This window comes from Crocodylus siamensis, chromosome 1, assembly GCF_052110815.1.
Source record: "Crocodylus siamensis isolate JL-2025a chromosome 1, ASM5211081v1, whole genome shotgun sequence".
Classification (NCBI taxonomy): Eukaryota; Metazoa; Chordata; order Crocodylia; family Crocodylidae; genus Crocodylus; species Crocodylus siamensis.
Window position 1 is genome coordinate 65,977,163 of NC_143395.1, and position 21,727 is coordinate 65,998,889.

The window sequence follows — 21,727 nt, forward strand, 5'->3', positions numbered from 1 at the left end:
GTATACAAGTAAATGCATACTATAAATGGTAAATGAGATCAGGGAATTTTTCCCTTTGAAGTACCTTGAAAGGCCTACCTCTATGCCACTTGTAACTAACATCCTAAAGGAGCTATACATTTGTTAGTAATTCCCAACAGAAACCTCAAACATGGCATGATAAAAGGTATAATTCCAGCAACACTGGAAAGGACCCTACCCTTTGGTATGAAATTTCTGGAGTTGGAGGGAGGGGGGCAAGGGGGGGGGGAACTTATACAAAGTTCATTGCATAGTTATTTTATGCAAGAAAAAAGTGTGCAGGTAAATCTTTTTCTGTGGCCCAAATCTATATGCAAGCGTGCCTGCCATGATACAACTGAGGCCAAATCAATCTCATTTCGCATTCATTCCTTGCCACAAGCTTTCTACTGAAAGCTTCCCATGGGAAGTAGGAAGTTTCCCAAGGTTCCTTCTCGTAATCAGGGTAATCGTGAGAGAATGAGGCAAAGAAAAAGAAAATGCAATCTGCTGTGCAGCCAAGAAACTGAACGTGAACCATATCAAGTAACTACTGTCCTCTGTTGGTAAATCCAAACTGACATGTTAACTATCTTCACTGAAGCCAACAGCCTGGTAAAATTTACAAAATAATGAGCCCAGAGAAGTTTCCTTCCCCTCTCCCTACCCATTTCCCCTCAGTAAAGCAGAACACATTCACAGGCTAAAGTGCACCAGAAATACAACACAAGAAGACCAATGACTGAAAGAGATGCTTGCTGTAGAGGTCTCATAACTGGTTGCCACTTCTCTCTTCCAGATTCACTCCCACATCATGCTATTGCCTGGAAACTCCAGGGCTCTGCCTACATGTACTTAATCATAAAATTAAGACATGCAGATCCCATGACTCCCACTGACAAAAAATGGGGCAGACTGTAAACAACACTGAATCCTTGGCATTGAAGTAATTTAACTCAGACAGATTAGGAGATTTTGTTTATACATGAATTTGGTACAGAAGCATTTAAACTGGCAGATCTAGAAAAAACAGTGTCACATCCTTGGCACTGGTGAAAACAAAGGACATAGTGGGCCAAGAACTTGAAAAAGCAAATGAGTCATTAGAACAAAAAGATGTCCTGAATTGCTCAGCATTCTCAGCACCAGACTCAGCTAATAATCTAGACAGCAGTGCCAGTACTGGCAACCAGGTTAATTTAAGCATAAAGCTCATCAGCATGAACTATGCAAGATCTCTGGTGCCAGATTAAGTCAAACCAGACTCAGTTAAGAACTCTGATGCCATGCCACTGGGGCGATAAGGGGGTGGCCAACCTGTAGCACATATGCCACAACTGGCCCAAGCAGCCTCCATGTGTGTTGCACTGCAGACTAGGAGGAGACAAGGCAGAACAGTGACAGATAGGACAGACAGCACAAAGCAGAGCAGCAGACTGACAGGGGAAAGGGACTGGAGTGACACTTGGAAAAGGTGTGAGGCTAATTTGTGATACACCTGCCAAAAAGTTTGGCACTTCAGTTCTAGCCCAGTGGGGGCCAGGCTTAGTCAGCAGGACCTGGACATTGTTCAAGAAGAGCTGATCTTTCAAATCGATGCCAAAAACTTTGTTAACTAAGCCTGTGAGCAGCAGCATGTGACATGAGTCTCTCATACTCTGTAGGTCTGAGGGATGCCAATATTAGTGTCTTTTTCCTTGCTTTGGAGAAGAAGGCTGGTAACTAATAAAAGCCTTAAAACATATAAGGAAAAGCCAATAAGGACACTGAATACAATCCAAGCTCGCTATACCTTCTGTCGTTAAAAAGAAACTGAAGGGCAACTGAGCTACTTTCAAACCTTCATGTTAAAGGGGAAAGTGGTCCCAATAGATACTGCTCTTCACAAGATTCTACATCTGATGCCAGAAATATCAAGAGTTTCACATCCTTGACATTTACAGTAGCCAATGTAGAAGGAAGAGACAAATCCAAACTAAACCCAGTTAGCCACTATCTACTTCATTCTGAAATGGTGACTAACCACTTTTGTAGTGGAAGTCAAAGTGCTTAACAAAAGTTCTTGGGTTTTTTTGTGATTTGCTAATCACTTACATCTACTGTGATTGTATCATATGGTCTATTCACAACTAGAATAGCTACTACTAGCATTAACTGCCTGCTGAATCACAATATTACAATAAATATAATGTATATAATAAGGTGTTTTGTAATAAATATATTATTTCCTCTCTTAGTATTTGGTTTCTTGTCCTAAATTTAACCTGCTGCTGTTTAACCATTTCAGATGAGTAACCCCTTATCTGAAGTCAGAAATGTTCACAATTCCATTACAATTTATTATTTAAAAAAATAAAAGGTTTATTTATCGTTATGCATAATTTGTTACTACATAATTTGTGCATGCATGACAGAATTCCTGATCTTCAAGGGAATGGTTTTATGAGGGGTGTGGGTATGACACTTCTTTCATTTAGATTGTAATAACATTTTAATACCTTCTTGGTCACTTCCTGAGCTGCCTTTTATGATAGCCCTCCCACCCCTGCTCTTGGGAAGTGTGACCTACCCAGCTGAGAAATGTGGGTTTAGTCCCAAACTGCTTACAGAGAGGTTGCTACTTGCCCTTCTATGTGTCCATGCATGATTCCACACCAGCTGGTTGAGTAGAGTCAGAACAAGATGCAGAAGTAAATTTTAAATACACACAGATAAATCTCATAGTGAATGAAGTAAACAAAGCTATGCAAATGCAAGGACAGTTTTTTCTTCTTTTAAATCCTAAACTGTCTGAACCACTAAGTGAATTCGTAATGGTCTATTTTATCATATCTTTCTTTTATAGATTTTGGTTTTTTACCAACCTTGCATTTGTCTTTGGCATAGTTCCACACTTCTGCATATTCTCTTCAATTTCCATGATGGTTCTTAGATCCATAGCAGGAGGACTGGCAGGACTAAATGAAAAATGAAAAGTTACCTTTCAAAGCATTCATTTTTACTTACATTCCACTGTTTCCAACCTTCACTGAAACCTTCTAAATCATACATAAGATTGGTAACTGGATGTATAATTTATGTCTGTTTCCTCAATTATGGCAAACCTCAAATAAAATGTTTCTGACAAAAAACCTTTGCATATACACACACACACACAATACTTTGAAATACACTTCACTGCATTATGAAATAAAATATGTGAACTCTGCTATAAAAAAAAAAGATACTGTACATAAGATATTTAAAGCCAGAATACTTATTCAGTTGTCAGCTAGCTAAGGAAGTATTATGAAGACTAGTCACTAATTCAAAGCCAAGAACAAATTCCAATCCAAAGCTGTAGCAAATATTCAGCCATGCTTTTGTGTTAGAAAAATGCAGAGCATCCAATCCCTCTAGTTATAGCACCTGAAATGCAGCAAAGCAGTTCTCAAAACTTACAAGGAAATTATTTAATTTATAAGTAAAGCTTCAAAATTAGCATTTCCACTGCTTTTTAGTGCGCTGGAAAGACAAAAGCAACTGTAAATCTAAACGGCATGTGCTTTGATGTCACCAAGGATCTGCTTATAAAAACCTAAAATTTTAAAAGGCGACTTAGTTTGATAACATGTCCTCAAGTCATATGAAATACTGTATGATAGGTGACATACCTTAAGAATTATGAACAAGTAATATACAGATTTTTTTACACCTATTGTTATTCTACAGAAAAAAGATAAGTTAAGACAGAAGAATGGTTATGTATCAATACAAACCCAGGAATTCATAATCAATGTTATTATTTAAGAAGTCTAACATGTTAACCTAAAAACCACACATTTACCATACCCAAGCAAATCTTAAATGTCTACTCTGTAGTGAAGTCATGCAAGAGAAAAAGTATAAAGAAATGTCTTAAAATTACTTCAAGAATCTGGTATCAAAGACATCAAACTCCTTAGGGTCACATAGTAAAGTACAATTGTGACATTACCAAAGCAAGCTTGCTTGGGTACTTTAAAAAGCTCAGATTGCTTTGAAATGTATCCTTAATGCCAAGTTACCTAAACTGATAAAGCTGGAATTTGGGGGTAACCATCACCTGTAATGTTGCATTCATTCTCATAGAGGAAAGTATTTCTCAACATGCAGCAGAAGCTATTTGAGAAGCTTATGACAGAATCCCCCATATCTAAAACCCTGTTCAACTGGTAAATGAAACACTAACAGTAACTTCTGATTGGTTTTATGCCTACAAAAGAACTGTGAGGAATAAAACCAGGAAAGCTAAGGCTGCGATGGAACTCCAGCTAACTACAAATATCAAGGACAATAAAAAGCCCTTTTTCAAATATGTGGGGAGCAGGAGGAAAAGCAAGGGCAACACTTGGACCCCTCCTACACCAGATGGGACAACTGACAACCAATGCCCAGGAAAAAGCAAACTTGCTAAATGGGTACTTTGCATCAGTTTTTTACCACTCCCATGGGACGCCCCTGCCCACTGTGGGTCAGGAAGGCCTGGGTGAGGGAGATTTCTTGCCCTCCATCAAAGCTGACCTTGTGAAGGAACACCTTGACAAGCTGGACACCTTCAAGTCACCCAGCCCTGACAGTTCACACCCAAGGGTACTCAAGAAGCTGGCAAGCATCATAGCTCAGTCCCTGGCATGGATCTTTGAGAACTCCAGGCGCTCTGGTGAAGTGCCCGAAGACTGGAAGAAGGCCAATGTTGTGCCTATATTCAAGAAAGGGAGGAAAGTAGATCCGGCAAACTACAGGCCCATCAGCCTCTATCCTGGGGAAGGTCTTGGAAAAGATTATCAAAGAGGCCATCCTTAACAGACTACCCGACGGCAATATCCTGAGGGATACCCAGCATGGGTTTGTTGTGGGTAGGTCTTGCTTGACCAATCTCATTTCCTTTTACAACCAGATAACCCATCACCTGAACAAGGAGGAATAGACTGAAGTCGTGTATCTTGACTTCAAAAAAGCCTTCGAACTGGTATCCCATGATCACCTGTTGGCAAAACTGGCCAATTGAGGCCTGGGCTTCACCACAATCTGCTGGCTGGGGAATTGGCTCCGTGGTCAGACCCAGAGGGGAGTGGCTGACAGAAGCCAATAGTCTTGGTGTGTGGTCACCAGTGGGGTCTTCAAGGCTTTGTCCTAGGGCCTATACTGTTTAACATCTTCATCAATGATATGGACACTGGCGTCAGAAGCAGGCTGGCCAAGTTTGTCGATGATACCAAACTCTGGGGTAACGCATCCACACCTGAGGATAGGAGGGTGATCCAGGCAGATCTTGACAGGCTCATGAAATGGGTGGATAAGAACCTGAAGTTGTTCAACGCCGAAAAATGCAAGGTTCTCCACCTTGGGAGGAAAAACCTGCAGCATGCTTATAGGCTCAGCAGTGCTACGCTGGTTAGCACTACAGATGAAAGGGACTTGGGGGTCATCATTGACCACAAGATGAACATGAGCCTTGAATGTGATGCTGCAGCTAGTAAAGCAATCAAAACACTGGCTTCTCAAGCAAATCCTATAGATCCTTCTCAAGCAAATCCCGGGATGTTATTCTCCCATTGTACTCAGCCTTGGCGAGGTCACAGCTGGAGTACTGCATCCAGTTTTGGGCTCCGCAATTCAAAAAGGATGTGGAGAAGCTTGAGAGGAGAGCCACACGCATAATCAGAGGTCAGGAAAACAGACCTTATGTTGAGAGGCTGAGAGCCATGGGACTCTTCAGCCTAGAAAAGCGCAGGCTCAGGGGTGATCTGGTGGCCACCTATAAGTTTATCAAGGTGCTCATCAGGATCTGAGGGAATGTCTGTTCACCAGAGCACCCCAAGGGATGACAAGATCAAATGGTCACAAACTCAGCCGCAACCAATTCAGAGTGGACATAAAGAAGAACTTCTTTACTGTCCAAGCCCCCCAGCTTTGGAATAGACTGCTGCTGGAGGTGGTTTAAGCACCCACTTTGAAAGCCTTCAAGACACATTTGGATGCTTATCTTGCTGGGATCCTATGATCCCTGTTGACTTCCTGCCCATGGGGCAGAGGGCTGGACTGGATGATCCTTCGAGGTACCTTCCAGCCCGAATGCCTATGAAATCTATGAAATAATGGAGTGGTTTGGCAGTAGTGGAGGTACCAGAGATTCACCTTACTCCTGATACTGCAGTAACCATTGTACAGAATAAGGAAGGTGACTGTCTTCAGCTTCATGCTTCCACTAGAGCAGTGGTTGTCAAACTTTTTAGGCTCAAAGTATCCCTCATTAAACTCAAGGTACCCCTCAGAAAATACCAGCTCTTGGTTTACACTTTTCTGTTTATGGAAAAAAATAGAGCATTTTTGCTGTTGCAAGGAACCAAAAAATAAAGACCACAGCAGATCAGAATGTCTTTGATACTATGTATTCCTCTCTAAAATCTCTGGGTTTATTATGTTTCCATACCTAATAGTACAAATGTGCCACCCTTCAAGTAATCTCAAGGTACCCAGGGTGCCGCAGCTCCGTGGTTGAAAATAAATACATCGATTACTGTAAATTTTATGCCCCTATCTACCAGTAATCTGATGGGCCAAACATTCAGGCTAGCCTTGGAATTGTGGATCTGATACAATTGTTGCCATATTTTTAGATGGTCAAACACACCAGTCCTGAATTTTAAAGGCCAACTTTTACATACCGTGAAAGCTAAATGAATCAGGGTCTATACATCTTTACCAGTGTAAGCAGCTTTAGTGACCATTTCCTGCATTGCAGTTACTACAATCAAGTTATCCAAGGTAAGTTAAAGCAACTATGGGTTAGATTGCTTCTACTTTTACAACATAGAGTCTTTTCTAGGTTACATCCTCTTCCCCTGCCAATCCACTACTACTAAAAATTCTTTCCTGACCATAGCGCCACATTCAATGCCTATCAGATCAATTTATATTTTCTTTGCTCCCATCAAGTGTCTGTAAAAAATCTACTTAAAAAATGAGACCATCTTTTATTTGGACTCTCATTATGCCTTTATTCTGAAAGAAATGTCAGCACTATCACAATTTCCTCCTTCAGCAAGGCCTCTTCTACAGAGCCTGTGTATGTAATGGAATGAAAGAAAAATTTCAAAAGTGAAGTTGAAAAGAAAATATTTCTGCAAAATTTCCCAGCATGTCTTATCTCATCTTATTTCATCTTATCCAAATTTTAGGTAAGATCCCTGGAGCAAAAATATTACACCTTCTTCAGTGTTCCAACAATGCTTTATTAAGATATCTTCTTAAAAGCACTGAATAAATTTCAACAACCTAGCAATCAGCCAACTGAAACTGAACAAATTAGGTACATTTCTTACAGCGTTATGTGCCCTAGGATACTTAGCTAAAAACTAAGCAGAACAATTACTTTAAAACTGTTACAGAAATGAAGCAGTCACTTAAAGTGAAGAGCAAACCTCTGGAGCAGACAAGTAAACAGAAGTAAGAAACCAAGTGAAAAAAAACAGTTAAATTCACTAAGAAAGCTGTTGCCACCAAGAAAGCTGCCCCAGAGTCTGACCCACAGCCTCTTTCACTTGCCCTAAGCTGTGGCTCCAGGTCTGGCCCCTTGTTATAATTTTCCATGTATAGAATCTAATCCTTGGAGGTTTATCTTACATTTATCATTCCCAAAGCTGCAGCAGGGAGCAAGCAGTGAGTAAATATGGTACATCTTTGAATGAGCCAAATACCCCACAACCTACTACAATACAAAAAAACCCCCAAAACCTACTGACCACTTTCCCCACAATTGTCATGTACCATACCACCCTGAAACCTAAGCCAGACCTTTAAATAAATGTAACCCACACCTGAATAGGATCATACCTTGAGAGAGATTCCTAGCCCCTTTCCCTCTTGCAGCTGCTTTTCAAACAAACAAACAAACAAACAAACAAACAAACAAACAATCTCCAACCTTGCTAAACTCATAAATCAGAAGCGAATTCCCCAGTGATGAAAACACATGCCAAAAGCAGTAAGACCCTGCTGAAACATATGCAATACCTGCCAACATTGCAACAATCGACACACCCTTCCATAAGAATCAAAAGATCCTAAAAGCTGCCACACTGCTGCTAGAAGGCTGGGCTGGAACAGCAGTGCCAGTTCCGGGCCTCTGGTATAAGGCCAGGCTGTAGTCACACTCCTTGCCCCAGGCTGCAGCAGGGATAGAGCCTGACAGCAAGGAACAAAGGTAAGGGGGGGGTGGGAGGGGGTGGAAGGGCAGGGACATGAGGCTGTAAGTAGCAGAAGCGACCTGGAGGTGGGGAGGGAGGGGAACAGGGGAAAGAGGAAAATCAGGGCAGCCTGAGTCTGCGGAGAAAGGGAGTAGAGGTGGACAATAGGAGGTAAGGGGGGTGGCAGCAGGGGACTAGCTGCCTGCCTCCTTCCACCTGCCCCACTAACACCCCTCCCATCTGCCCTACCATGTCCCCCCCACCGTCTGCCCCATTACTGCCCCCTCATCATCTCTCCCCCACCACCACCTGCAGTAGTGGAGAGAGGTGAATTTAAGATGATTCCCCAATAATTAGACTCCATATATGGAAAATAATAAAATTCTATAATAAATATAAATTTGAATAAATAATATTTATAACATTTTCCACGTGTAGAATCTAATTATGGAGGGTCAATCTTACAGTCAGGGTTGTCCTGTATTCAGGTAAATATGGTACATTTCCTGAACTATCACAGCTACTTAAGCAATGTATTGCTTATAACCTACAAATAATAACCAACTGGTGAAACTCTAATCTTGTTTTAAGAAAGCTACAAGGATGAAGATAGAATTTGCACAATTCTGTCTTGCAGCCACGAGCAAAAAGAAAAACATAGTGCTTAAAGATGCTTTGCCCTTGCAAGGGTAACTTGTAGTCCCAAGAGACACTGCTGGCCAAAAGAATCAGGGTATCTGCATACAAGGTGCACATATATGATGGTTAGCCATGTTAGTCTTAAGGTCAAGCAGAAAGAACACTTTGAGAGGCTGGATACCTTCAGGTCAGCCAGCCTTGACAATCTACACCCCAGGGTACTCAAGGAGCTGGTGAGCATCATAGCCCAGCCTCTGGCACAGATCTTTGAAAACTCCTGGCGCTCTGGTGTAGTGCCCAAAGACGGGAAGAAGGCCAATGTGGTGCCTATCTTCAAGAAAGGGAGGAAAGTGGATCAGGGAAACAATAGGCCCATCAGCCTGACTTCTATCCCAGGGAAGATCTTAGAAAAGTGTATTAAAGAGGCTATTCTTAATGGACTGGCAGATGCCAGCATCCTGAGGGATAGCCAGCATGGGTTTGTTGCGGGTAGGTCTTGCTTGACCAATCTCATTACCTTCTACGACCAGGTGACTTATCACCTGGACAAGGGAGAACAGATCGATGTCACATATCTTGACTTCAAAAAAAGCCTTCAATCTGGTATTCCATGATCACCTCTTGGCAAAACTGGCCAAATGGGGCCTTGGGTCCACCACGATCTCCTGGCTGGAGAACTGGCCCCGTGGTCAGACCCAGAGGGTGGTAACTGACGGAAGTCAATTGTCATGGTGTCCTGTGACCAGTGGGGTCCCCCAAGACTCTGTCCTTGGATCCATATAGCTCAACATCTTTCTTAACAATGTGGACACTGGAGTCAGAAGCTGACTGGCCAAGTTTGCTGATGACACCAAACTTTGGGGCAAAGCATCCACACCTGAAGACAGGAGGGTGATCCAGGCTGACCTGGACAGGCTCAGCAAATGGGCAGACGAGAACCTCACAGTGTTTAGTACTGAGAAATGCAAGGTTCTTCACCTTGGGAAGAAAAAGCTGCAGCATCCTTATAGGCTCAGCAGTGCTACGCTGCTAGCACTATGGAAGAAAGAGACTTGGGGGTCATCACTGACCACAAGATGAACATGAGCCTGCAGCGTGATGCTGCGGCTACTAAAGCAACCAAAATGCTGGCTTGCATCCATAGATGCTTCTCAAGCAAATCCCGGGACATCATTCTCCCCTTGCACTCAGCCTTGGTGAGGCTGCAGCCAGAGTACTGCGTCCAGTTTTGGGCTCCACAATTCAAAAAGGATGTGGAGAAGCTTGAGAGAGTCCAGAGAAGAGCCACATGCATGATCAGAGGTCAGGAAAACAGACTTTACGATGACAGGCTGAGATCCACGGGGCTCTTTAGCTTGGAAAAGCGCAGGCTCGGGGGCGATCTGATGACCACCTATAAGTTTATCAGGGTGACCACCAGTACCTGGGGGAACGTTTGTTCACCAGAGCACCCCAAGGGATGATAAGGTGGAACGGTCATGAACTACTGCAAGACCGTTTCAGGTTGGACATAAAGAAGAATTTCTTGACTGTCTGAGCCCCCAAGGTCTGGAACAGCCTGCCATCAGAGGTGGTTCAAGCACCTACATTGAACACCTTCAAGAGCAAATTGGATGTTTATCTTGCTGGGATCCTATGACCCCAGCTGACTTCCTGCCCTTTGGGCAGGGGGCTGGACCTGATGAACTTCCGAGGTTCCTTCCAGCCCTAATGTCTATGAAATCTATTAAATCTATGAAATATCCTGTTTACAGTTTACATCCTGTAAGCTAATGGCTTGTTATTCTTCAAGAGAAAAACCCATTATTTTGCAGAAGATGAATGAAATCTTGTAGACATGTTAAGTCTTAAACTGATCACGTCATACTCCCTGTAAAAGCAGTTAATTATTTAGTTTGGGTACAAAACATGAACAACATAATCCACTATCTTTACCAAACAGAAATATAGCATTGCCAGCTAATTAAACATAAATATATTACTGTACCTGAAAGGTGTAGCAACCCAATTGGGAGAGCTAATAGAATTGTTTTTATTACTGGGAATGGATTGCGGAACAGACTGTTTCAGTCTTGATGATCCCTCAGTTAATTTCACCTCTTTATTCAAATGGAGGTTTTTTGTTCCTTGAAGACAGATTTTGTCTTTTACCTAAAAAAAGAAAACAACTGCACTGAAAGAGTTTGGAATATTTTTTACTACTTTGAAACAACAATACAAAGAAAGTATCAGAAGCAATTCATCTCATCTGCATTACTTACATCATTTAAACTGACAGGACGACCACACACACACACACACACACACACACACACACACACACACACACACACACACACACACACCCCCCCCCCAAAGCCAGAAGGCTAAATATATTATAAGCTCAGTAACAAAAGATTTCTCTTAAAGATTTAGGTGCCTAAAATGAACTTTTAATACTTGAGACTGATGTGCACATATGTACGCATCCATCTCAGTGCTTGTGAAGTTCATTTCTCTCTACAGTGCCTTTCTAATTATCCTCTTATCGTGATTATTTAGGAAAGATTTTTTTAACAAATAACTGTCCATGAAAATTAGCTCTATTTTGCTCATTAAGAAGTTGCCTTCTTTTTCAGAAATGAGAACAGGATACAAATTACACAATGCAAGTGTAAGAGAACAGAGAATTGAAAGAGAGAAAAAACAGGCTAAGAGTTCTCTAATATGGAGTTTAGAAGCTTACTGTAATGCCATACAAACAAAACATAGCTGACAAAATACACTTTACAAATTTTTAACAGATAAATGGCATTAAGAAAAGTCTCTTTCAATAAGACACACCAAACAAAAGGGGGGAGGGTTGTTTTGTTTTGTTTTTAAAGATATACAGAAGCATTAAACATTTAAGTAAAGCATGTGTGGTGGAAGCAGGGGTAAGAGGAAAAACAACAAAAATGCCCAACCTCAGTCTTATCGGTTGGAAATCCTTTCATGAAGTCAGGGGACTGCAAGTCTCTGGGGCTGCTCATTCCTGCATAACTACCTTCAGAATCAGATGTTAGTTCTTGAAGTGACTCTACAGAGTTGGCCTTCTCCATTTTTACTAAACCTAAAATTTAGAACATGGAGAAGGAATATTAGATCATGATAAACAGGTTTATAATGCAGCATGCAAAGCTATAAAGCTACCTTATATTTTGAACAATTTAAGAATCATGAGACTTATGGTCTAATAGACTAGTTCACTGCAGTTTAACAGCTGCAAGTAATTACCAATCATTTTCAAGCATTCTCACAACCAATAGAAAGACAGCTTCTTTTCCTGTTCTTTTCTCTACCCCAATTTATGCCAACTGTTGCAATAGCTAAAGCTATTTTGTTAATAAGGAAAGTATTTTACTTTTTTTATTATTTCCCACAACTTGGCCAATGAAAATGGACTAAACACTTCCTAGCCTTATTTCTTTCTAGGTCTCTTAGTGGTATACAGGAAAAATACCCATTAGTTTTATAAAATGGGATTTTCCACAAAATCTAAACCTGAAAACAAACTGTCAGATAAATGCAAGTTGAAAAAGGAAAAACAAAAATAACAATCTTTTAAATACAGACTATTTGCCAAAAAGGTGTGTTAAACAAAAAAAATCTTGTAAGGATGATAAAGTATAATGTTGCACATGGAACCTGTGGAGGGCGGACTCTGAATTATATCTGAAAGATTGTATCCTCCAGAGCTGTCTGACCGTCTTCGTGGCTTCTTTTTTGCCTTTGTTTTTGCCTTTTTGAGAAGAGCTTCCCTGTAACAAAAGGGGATAATGGTGTGAGTACTTCCAAATAAGGCAAACTTATTTTAGGTAACAAGCCCATCTTTCATAGCATCTTTCAGGCCTCAGTATGAGCAGCTATATCCCATGTATCAAACATCTCTACAGGAGCATGTGGCAAACTAATGAAGTTTCTCTATCATGATTAGACTCTTCCTCTTACACTCTTGACACCTGCAAAAGTGTTATACCAGATATGGGTTTTTAATGTATTTGGCACTCCAAAGGCACAGAATGCAAGCAAAGAAAGGTGGTAAAACAATAACTGCAAAAAGTGGTAACTGGAACCAAAAATTCAAGCTTATTTTTGAAAACTGAACCACATTCCTTTTTACTACACAATCTCACTACTAAAAATAATTTGAACATTTTTCTCCAGAATTAATACAGAAGCAGACTCCTCAGATCCTGCCCTTCTTTCATTTTCCTCTAGCCACCTACTTCTCTTACTTTTGTTACTTCTCTTTCTAATCCAACAAAACATTTTTTCAGTGAAGTTTTCCTTTAACATTTTCATTATGTCCACCCTTCCCCTTCAGATCACTTCACTGATTTCCCCTCCTCCCCCAACACGATGTAGTTTAAACTGTTCATCAAGGGGGTCCATAATTACATTCCTACTCCTCTCTCCACCGAACTTGTGTCTTTTGCCAGCTCCATTTACCCCATTTTAATTATGATAGATTAAAAGGAAAGGACCTTGTTGGTGCTTTGTGACATTTTCCTGTAACTGGAGAGACACTTCTGGAGAGAAACAGTTTCTGAAGGAAATAAAGGTTTTACACCTTTTTATTTTTATATTTCAATTTTATATCCATCAATTGGGTTCTACCAACATCTCTGACTTCCAGCTGTGAACTAACTAGCATGCTCTAAAGGATGCTGTTTAACTGGTCAAAGTGTTGAATGGCAAGAACTGCCGAGACCAACAATTTTAGCAATCTAAAGGAGAAAAAAAAGAAGAAGAAATAAGGAAAGAAATACCTAGTTTGTTCTGTGGTAATTTCTTCTTTCAAAAACACAAAATTTTCTCCATCTTCAGGTTCCAAAGAGCTAATATCAGGTCCATCTTGATATGGAGTAACCACCCTCCTGACCATAGCTGGAATCTGTAGTATCAAAAAATATTACATTCCTTATCAGTTATATACCAGAAAACTGGCTATTCTTTGTAGAGGTACCAGACTGCAGTTATTTAAATATATACTTTCACAATGAAGGTAATAACACTATTACACATTAAAACCCAAGAAACTTTGTAGTTTTAAACAAAGAAAAAGCAGAATTACTTTACAGATGACTTAGAATCTGAGAATTCATTTAACTCTGAACTGCCTAGAACAAAGGTCAGCAATGTACAGCGCACAGACCAGATCCAGCCCACAGCACCATTTTTATTACGTCCGCAGGGAGAAAGCAGCAGTGGCAGCACTGTAGGTGGGGAATCGGGTGGGGGCTGACAGGGGGAAGGTAAGCAGTGATTGTAGCTGCAATGGCACAAGCTAGCTTGCAAATAGCTTGTGCTCATAGCTAAAACTCTATTAAAAGTGGCTTCAGCCCCAAAATGTTGCCAACCCCTGGCCTAGAATAACTGACAGATAAATGCTGCAGGCTTATGCACACATGCCAAATCTCATATTACTATGGTATACTAACAAGGGAAGAGGAAAGCCAAATAAGAAGCTGTCCCCTATGCTATCAGTTCTGCTAAATAAAATGTCCTATTTTCCAATATTTTTTCCACCATATGTAATTAGCTGACACTTGTTAGTTTGCTGAAGTCATTCTAGAACTTAGTTTCTCTGGTCTCACTGATTCAATTAATGGTTTTTACTAATGGCATTAATGGAATGCAGATTGCTGCACCCTGCCATGGCTAGTGAACAAAGAACGTCAGAAATAAAGAATAAACGTTAAACTTATTTCTGGGTTGAATGCTACACAGCACACCTAGTATGGGCATATGCAGAGTAAGTATATGGGATGTTTTCATGTTTCTTTTAAACAGAGTGACTTTCCATCAAATGATAAATAGCTTACCATCTTTCTGTAATAAATGGAAAGTTCCTTCAAAACTTCATCACTTAAGACTTGAAGAGTCCTAAAATAAAATACACAGTTATAGGCCATCTCAACTACTATCTTTTGTTTTACTACCTCCCCACGAATCCCAACATGAATCTGTGTGGTTCAAATAAATCAGTGTTCCAAGTACATACTAAATATGTAGAGACAGTGGTCCTTAAATACAGAAATAACGGTCATTAACATCCCAGCACAGATATATAGGCAAATGGTAAATTAAGTCATCATGTACCTTTTCATGCTCTTTGGTGCCCCTGGGATACAGCACAGGGGCATTTATATGCATACGTTTGTCTGCTCCAATGTGGAAACCCACCTTCAATGTATTTTAGTTGAAAAGGGCACCGCAGCCATTTTCTCAGCACCGATGCACATTTCACCATTTATACAAATGGATGCAACGCAGCACCCGGCACTTTTAAAAGTGCCCAGCACTGCATCGCATGCATGGGGCATCTGTCCAAACATTCCAAGCCCTGAAGCAGTTTCAAGTTGTCTAAAGCACTGCATGGTATCATGCTATATAATTTTTAACCAACTGACCATAAATATTTGCTCTTCATCCTTTGGAAATGTTACATTTTCCCCCCAGTTGCCCTAGATCCAGGTTCAGGGTGAGAAAAATACAATCCTGCAGCCGTGACAAATTTTTCCCATGCAACAGAAGGTAACAATTTAAAAAGTGCTCTGTCAACTCAGAGCCAGACATGGTTCTTTGGGTGAATCCAATATCTTTTATTAGACCAACTTAAACAGTTGGGAAAAAAATTTTAGCATGCTTTTTAAATTTGGGGGAAAATTTTTTTCCTCCAAATGATTTAAGTTGGTCTAATAAAAGATATCAGATTCACCCAAAGAACCGTGTCTGCCTATGCCCTTAAACCAACATGGCTATAACCTATACCCCTATCACAGCTGTAAATAGGAAAAGGACACTTTGTACAAATGAATAGTGACAGCATTTAGCTTCTCAAAAGAACCTCAGTAAGTTCTTATCTCTAACTGGGATGCATCTGGCCCTTCCAGATTTGAGATGTGGCATGTTTTAATTAGGAATAAATATAATACAAGAAGTTTAATAATTATAGCTCCAAGACACATAGTTAGGCTACTAGTTAAAATGATAAATTATATTTAGACATGAATAAATACAAAAGTTCCCAAAAAAAGTCAAACTCTAAACAGTTTGAATTTAGAGGTTTAGGGGTGGGAGGGATTTAAGACTATCGTCCAATAAACAGATTCTACACCTGAAAATTATAACAAAAATGTATATATTTTCCACATATACAATCTAATTATTGGGGGATCATCTTAGTTTAGAGTAAATATAGTATATAAAATTCTTACTCATTCTTCTAACAATCCAATCTTTTGACAACAGAACCTTTAAATATGCTGTTTAAACACCTCCTCTTACCTTGCTTCAAGTAAAGCTGCCATATTCAGTGCTATGAACTGCAAGCAAGAAAGTTTTAACTGTTCAGCATTATACATTGCTGAAAACTCCAGAAGTTCAGCAGCATTCCTCAAGGTAACTGAAAAAAAAGGAAATATGAGAGACTGAATTGGACAACATGCTCCAATTCTGTTTTATTCATTTGCTACTCTGAGACATACAGACATAAGATTTAAAAAATGAAATCTCCCTTCCTGGACCATTATAAATAAAAAGACTAATACTTAAGTGGTGCTCTGTGTAGGATAAGGACAATACTTTTATATAACATGAAAGTGACTGCTGCTTTACAAAAAAAAAAAAAGAACAATTCTTGCTAAGAAAAATGTTTAGTCTTAACAGAAAGCAACCCCGAATATGGTGAAAATAGACAAAGCGGGGGGGGGTACAAAGATTAAAACTAACAGAAGTAACAACAGTCATTTCCCATTGTGAATGAAGCTGAAGATCTGATATTTTCCTGTAATTGAGAAAAAATGAAAGAGGGGAGGAGTGAAGACAGAAGTGAAGAAAAAGCAAAGCAAAAGAAAGAAGTACATATTGAGGGAGGATGGCTGGTACTGGACCAGGAAGGCTTTCCAGCCTTAAAGGCAGAGAAGCATTATGGAGAAGAGACATGGATGAACAAAGGAGAGAAAAAAAGAGCAATACAAGAATTAGCAAAAGGGTATGAATCTGGACATAATTTTGTAGTGTCTTAAAGGCAAAGCAATTAAATTTTTTATGTTAGAGACTGATTACTGGTGAAAGTCTGAGACAGATGACGCTGCAAGCAGCAGAATTATTTTTGTTCTGGAATGCCAGACAGATTGAATGGACATGGCTAGGGCTGTCCAGATATGAGAAAGTAACAAGTGTCCATGGAGAGATAAAAGAAATTAAGTATAGTGTAATTAAAAAATATATATATTTCAATAACAGAGTACTTTAATGAATAGTTAGTGTCCCGTCCCCCCCCCCCATTAAAGAGAGTGGTAAAACTCACGTTTTTCTGTAATTGCAACTTCACAAACTTCTTTTAGGCGAAATATAAGGAGCTGGTCTGCTACCACAAGGACATTGCATATAAATTCCACATTTTGAGATTCTGGAAACAGAAGGGGAGTTGCAAACTTGAAAAATAATTTAAAGAAGTTTCAACACAAACCACCTTGCATCATCATTGTTTTGGGCACCATGGCAGATGTAGACTATGGCAGTTCCTAAAATATGACAACTTAGTAGCAACATTAAAAAAAAAAAAATCTGAGAATGAGCTCTTAAAACATATGGCACTGTATAAAAGAAATTAAGGTACTTCTGGGAAACACAATAATGACAAAGCAAAGCAAAGACGAAGACAAAATCCAGGATTAAATGCCTGGCCCCAAGGCTAAGTACAGACAGTCAAAAAGCCCAAGGCTAAATCGATTCACTCTTCACAGGTTATTTTAAGCTGCACAGTAAACAGACATTCCCTTTTGATTCTGGAAATGCTGCCACATACTGGCAGTGGACCAGAAGCTGGGGTCGCTAGAGCATGCCTCCCTGCTCGGCTGGAGCAGACAGCTTAAGGCAAAACTAGCCCACCCAGCCTGCACAGGCGGGTTGCAGGGGAGGTGCAAAGCATCCTGGGATGCTGGGGGACTGTGAGTTAACTTGAATCTGGAGAGGATCTGGGGGAGAAGTTCAATAAACCAATTTAACCTAAATCAGTTAAGTCTGATACTACATCCATCCAGGTTCATCTTAAACTGCTTTCAAAATGACTGAAATTGGTTTACGTGCACTGAACTTCTGTCCTGTTACAGGTTTAAACCAGTTTATGATCACTGATACCGGTTTGTGTGTAATGTCAGTTCCTAGCCTAAATGACATCACACTGGTTTGGGTCTATCAAATATACTTTGGCAGACAAAGTTCTTTGGGTAGATGAAATATCTTTCATTAGACCAACTAAACAGTTGAACAAAAACGTTGTTTACAAGTTTTTGGGCACAAATACCCTTCTTGAGACATAGGAAGAGTCTGAAGAGAGTGTCCCTATGCCTGAAGAAGAGTGTTTGTGCCCAAAAGCTTGCAAAGAACTATTTTGCCAACTACAGTAAAAGTTCTGTTATCCAGCATCTTACAAGCTGGCATGTTCTGCTAACCGGCAAGCCAGCTTGTAAAATGAAATGAAACTGAAAGTGCCCACCATGGCACTTCCGGCTTCTCTGAGCCCCCACAGCTGAGAGCAAAGCAGTCTGCGCTGCTGAGGCCCCACGGCCCGGGGGCATAACAGGCTGTGTGGGGCTGTACAGGGCCTGCCTCCCTGTCCCACGGGGCCCACAGGAGGGGCGGCGATGCCTTTAGACCAACACGGCTACAACTAACAATCCTGAAACATACTTTTGCTTTAATCATAAAAAGCTTGACAAAATTCAACTAAAACAAAATTGTATTTTGCTATTTGAAGAGCCTGTTGCTATTGAAGACATGCAGCAAATATATTCCAGTTCCGTTTACAATTTTCTGAAATTGTATTATCATTGTCACCTTTTACTGCAAGAGCTTCATCTGTATAGATGTAATCCAGTATTATTTGTAGTATGTCAGAATGGATTGGCATTTTCAGAGCTGCACGACAGGAAGCCTAAATGCAACAGGAATAAAAGTAAATGGCCATTTAAAGAAGTGAAAGGTAAAATTAAAATGCTAATATGGCTTAGATTTGAAAATCTACATTATAGGTGGATAATTGTGTAAGAGCTGCTTAAATTCTACCCTGAGAACTGCTTTCTCCTAAAAAAGCCAATTAACATTAGCTCAACTTTTAAATATCTTTTTCAGCAGTTTCATGGGTATTCAACAAATTCTAGATCTCCCCTGCTGATCCCAGGTAGTCTTTATATCTTAACTTACAGAAAATAAATAGCATTCTATTTACCCTATTGTCACACATTTTTATATCAACTGCTACTGATCACATAATATTTAAAAGGTAGGACTGGCAGGGCATGCAAAAAGTCATTTAGCCCAACCCCCTCCTCAAAGTGCAAACAATCCTATCCAAAACATCCATGTATTTGTGTAGTTTTAAGGATAGGGTAGATAAACAACTTTTTCATGCAACTACCAAGCACATAGCACAAAGACACCAGGAGCACCCTAACCTGCCACAGTAAAGTGTGGGATCAAGGTCACTGATAATGTTCTGCCGCTGGAAAGTTGTTAAATAAACTCAAGAGACCCAAGGAAGAGGACCATGTCACTTGTACAGAGGAAGGCAAAAACTCCAAAAGTCCATACCAATTTGACTGTGGGGTAAAACTCTTTCCTGACTCCAAATGTGACAAATAGTGTGAGTGTTGGGACAAAACCTTCTAACCAGGAATTTTAATTCTTGCAGGGGCATACAGACACCACAGTGAAAGTCCACAGTCTTGGCTACAGCTAACACCAAATGCTTCCAAAGACAGAAAACAAAAACAAAAATCCCAAACCCTGATGCCTGTAGCGACAAAAGGGAAGAAGAATCATAGAAAATTAGGGTTGGAAGGGTCCTTAAGAGGTCACCTAGTCCACCGCTCTGCTCAAAGCAGGACCATCCCAGCCAAGACTTTGTTTAGCCAGGTCTTAAAAACTTCCAAAGATGGAAATTCCACAACCTCTCTGAATAACCTGTTCCTAGTGAAAAAGATCTTCTTAATAACTAAACTGGCCTTGCTGCAACTTGAGACCATTGCTCCTTGTTCTGTCATCTGTCACCACCTGAAAACAGTCTAACTCCATCCTCTCTGGAACCACCCATCAAGTAGGTGAAGACTGCTATTAAATCCCCTCTCAGTCTTCTCTTCTCCAGGCTATGTGAGCCCAGTTTCCTCAGCCTTTCCTCAGAAGTCATGTCCCCCAGCACCCTAACCATTTCTATTGTCCTCTGCTGAACTCTCCAATTTGTCTACATGCTTTCTGTCACAGGAGGCCCAATACTGGACACAGTACTCCAGAGAGATTAACACATAACAAACATTCACCTCTCCATTGCAAAGTGCCATCTTTTGAATGACAGATTCAATTCCACTCTAAGTTAGTGAACTTTAAGGCTAGGTACAGGTGTTCAAAAAAGCTTGAGGTGGAATTGATCTAAGTTGCACAGTTTTCTGTAAGCAAAGTAGTTTAGATCAGTAGCAAACAGAATATCCACCCCTTTTGGGGGGGGGGCGCAGGGAAGAGGGAAATGGGACAGATCTTAGACTGGATTCTGCCATTTTTAAACCAGGTTGTATGTGCTGAACTTCTGCTCTGTTACAGATATAGACCAGTTTCCAAGCATTTATACCAGCATAAGTGTAATGTCTATACATGGCTTAAAAAATTTAAGAAAATGTAGGCTGTGGCACAAGATGAGGAGGTCAAACAGGCATGAAGTTTTGTGAGGAAGTAATTACAGAATCATGAACCCTTAACAGCCCCATCTTGTCAATAGCTTCTCTTTTCTTCGCACTGCTAACTGATGTTAATTGCACTTTCAAATTGAGAGAGGAAGCCTATGACCATCAGGTTCCAATCACTTACTGTCAGTTAAATTAAAAATGAGACATTGAATTGTACGTGGAAACTAAAAACCGAAGCCCTTACATATACTATACTAAAGAATATGCAATACAAGCATACTGTAAAAAAGTGGATTATTGCATTCTGTGCTTTTTGAAGCTTTGAATATTCTTTGGGTCCATGAAGAAAGCATTATAGTAACCAGGTTTCAGGTGACAAAGGCAAAAATAACTAATGAGGCCCAAAACCTTCTAACCAGAAGCAAACTAAAGTAAAAAAAAAGTTCTTGTTTTAGGCAAAACAATTTTCTTTTGTCTCCTGCTGTTAAATCCATAAGAAAAGAGCAAGACATCAGTAAATGCCACCAACCAAAATATCTGTATTGGGCTTAATGGCAAAGAGGGAACTGCAATCTAGGTGATGAATGGGATTAGTCATTAATTCATGAAGCAAATACTGCTCAAGTTCCTTCATCTAAAATTACTAAACAGCCTCCATGCATTTCAAAGTTAAAGTAAAAACTGTGCTTGAGACTAAAAACAATAGCTTTTTTTCTATGTGGGGAAATGCTATTGATACTCATATATTTAAACTTAAGATAAGAAAAAGTTTACCTAGATAGAATGAGACAGGATTTTCAGTTCATTTAAATAAGGAATTAAGGTTGATTGGCCTAAGGAAGCAGCTGTAACTTAAGTAGATAGATTTTCTTATCTTTTAACTCAGCACAGTTAATGTGGAAATTACTGACAGGAAAATAATGCCTCACAATGCTACTTTCTTTACTTTTATTAGGACTGAAGAAAGGAATGGGAAAAAGAAAAAAGTGCTGGGCTTTTTGTTTGTTTCATTTTAGCTCATGTTAACAAGGAACGGATGAGCAAAAAGTTACTGTTGCTACTAGGTAAGTTCAGAAAACCATCAAGTTAAGGGTAGTTAAGATAACTTATAAATTTGATTGGTTTTCAATAGATCATATGCATTTCATTTATATATTTTCAATACATTACACA

The 21,727-nt window shown here is 40.0% G+C and overlaps 1 protein-coding gene across 1 annotated transcript in view; it reads right to left on the minus strand.

The window, feature by feature from the left end:
• IBTK (inhibitor of Bruton tyrosine kinase) overlaps window positions 1-21,727 on the minus strand; it is a 96,279-nt gene that overhangs the window by 25,252 nt on the left and 49,300 nt on the right. Inside the window, exons 16-24 of the mRNA XM_090035519.1 lie at window positions 18,717-18,813; window positions 17,185-17,286; window positions 16,161-16,278; window positions 14,696-14,756; window positions 13,640-13,764; window positions 12,516-12,628; window positions 11,795-11,940; window positions 10,837-11,000; window positions 2,865-2,957 (exon numbers count right to left, since the gene is read on the minus strand). Of these exons, the coding sequence (XP_089891645.1) occupies window positions 2,865-2,957; window positions 10,837-11,000; window positions 11,795-11,940; window positions 12,516-12,628; window positions 13,640-13,764; window positions 14,696-14,756; window positions 16,161-16,278; window positions 17,185-17,286; window positions 18,717-18,813 (1,019 nt within the window). The remainder of the gene's footprint in view (window positions 1-2,864; window positions 2,958-10,836; window positions 11,001-11,794; window positions 11,941-12,515; window positions 12,629-13,639; window positions 13,765-14,695; window positions 14,757-16,160; window positions 16,279-17,184; window positions 17,287-18,716; window positions 18,814-21,727) is intronic.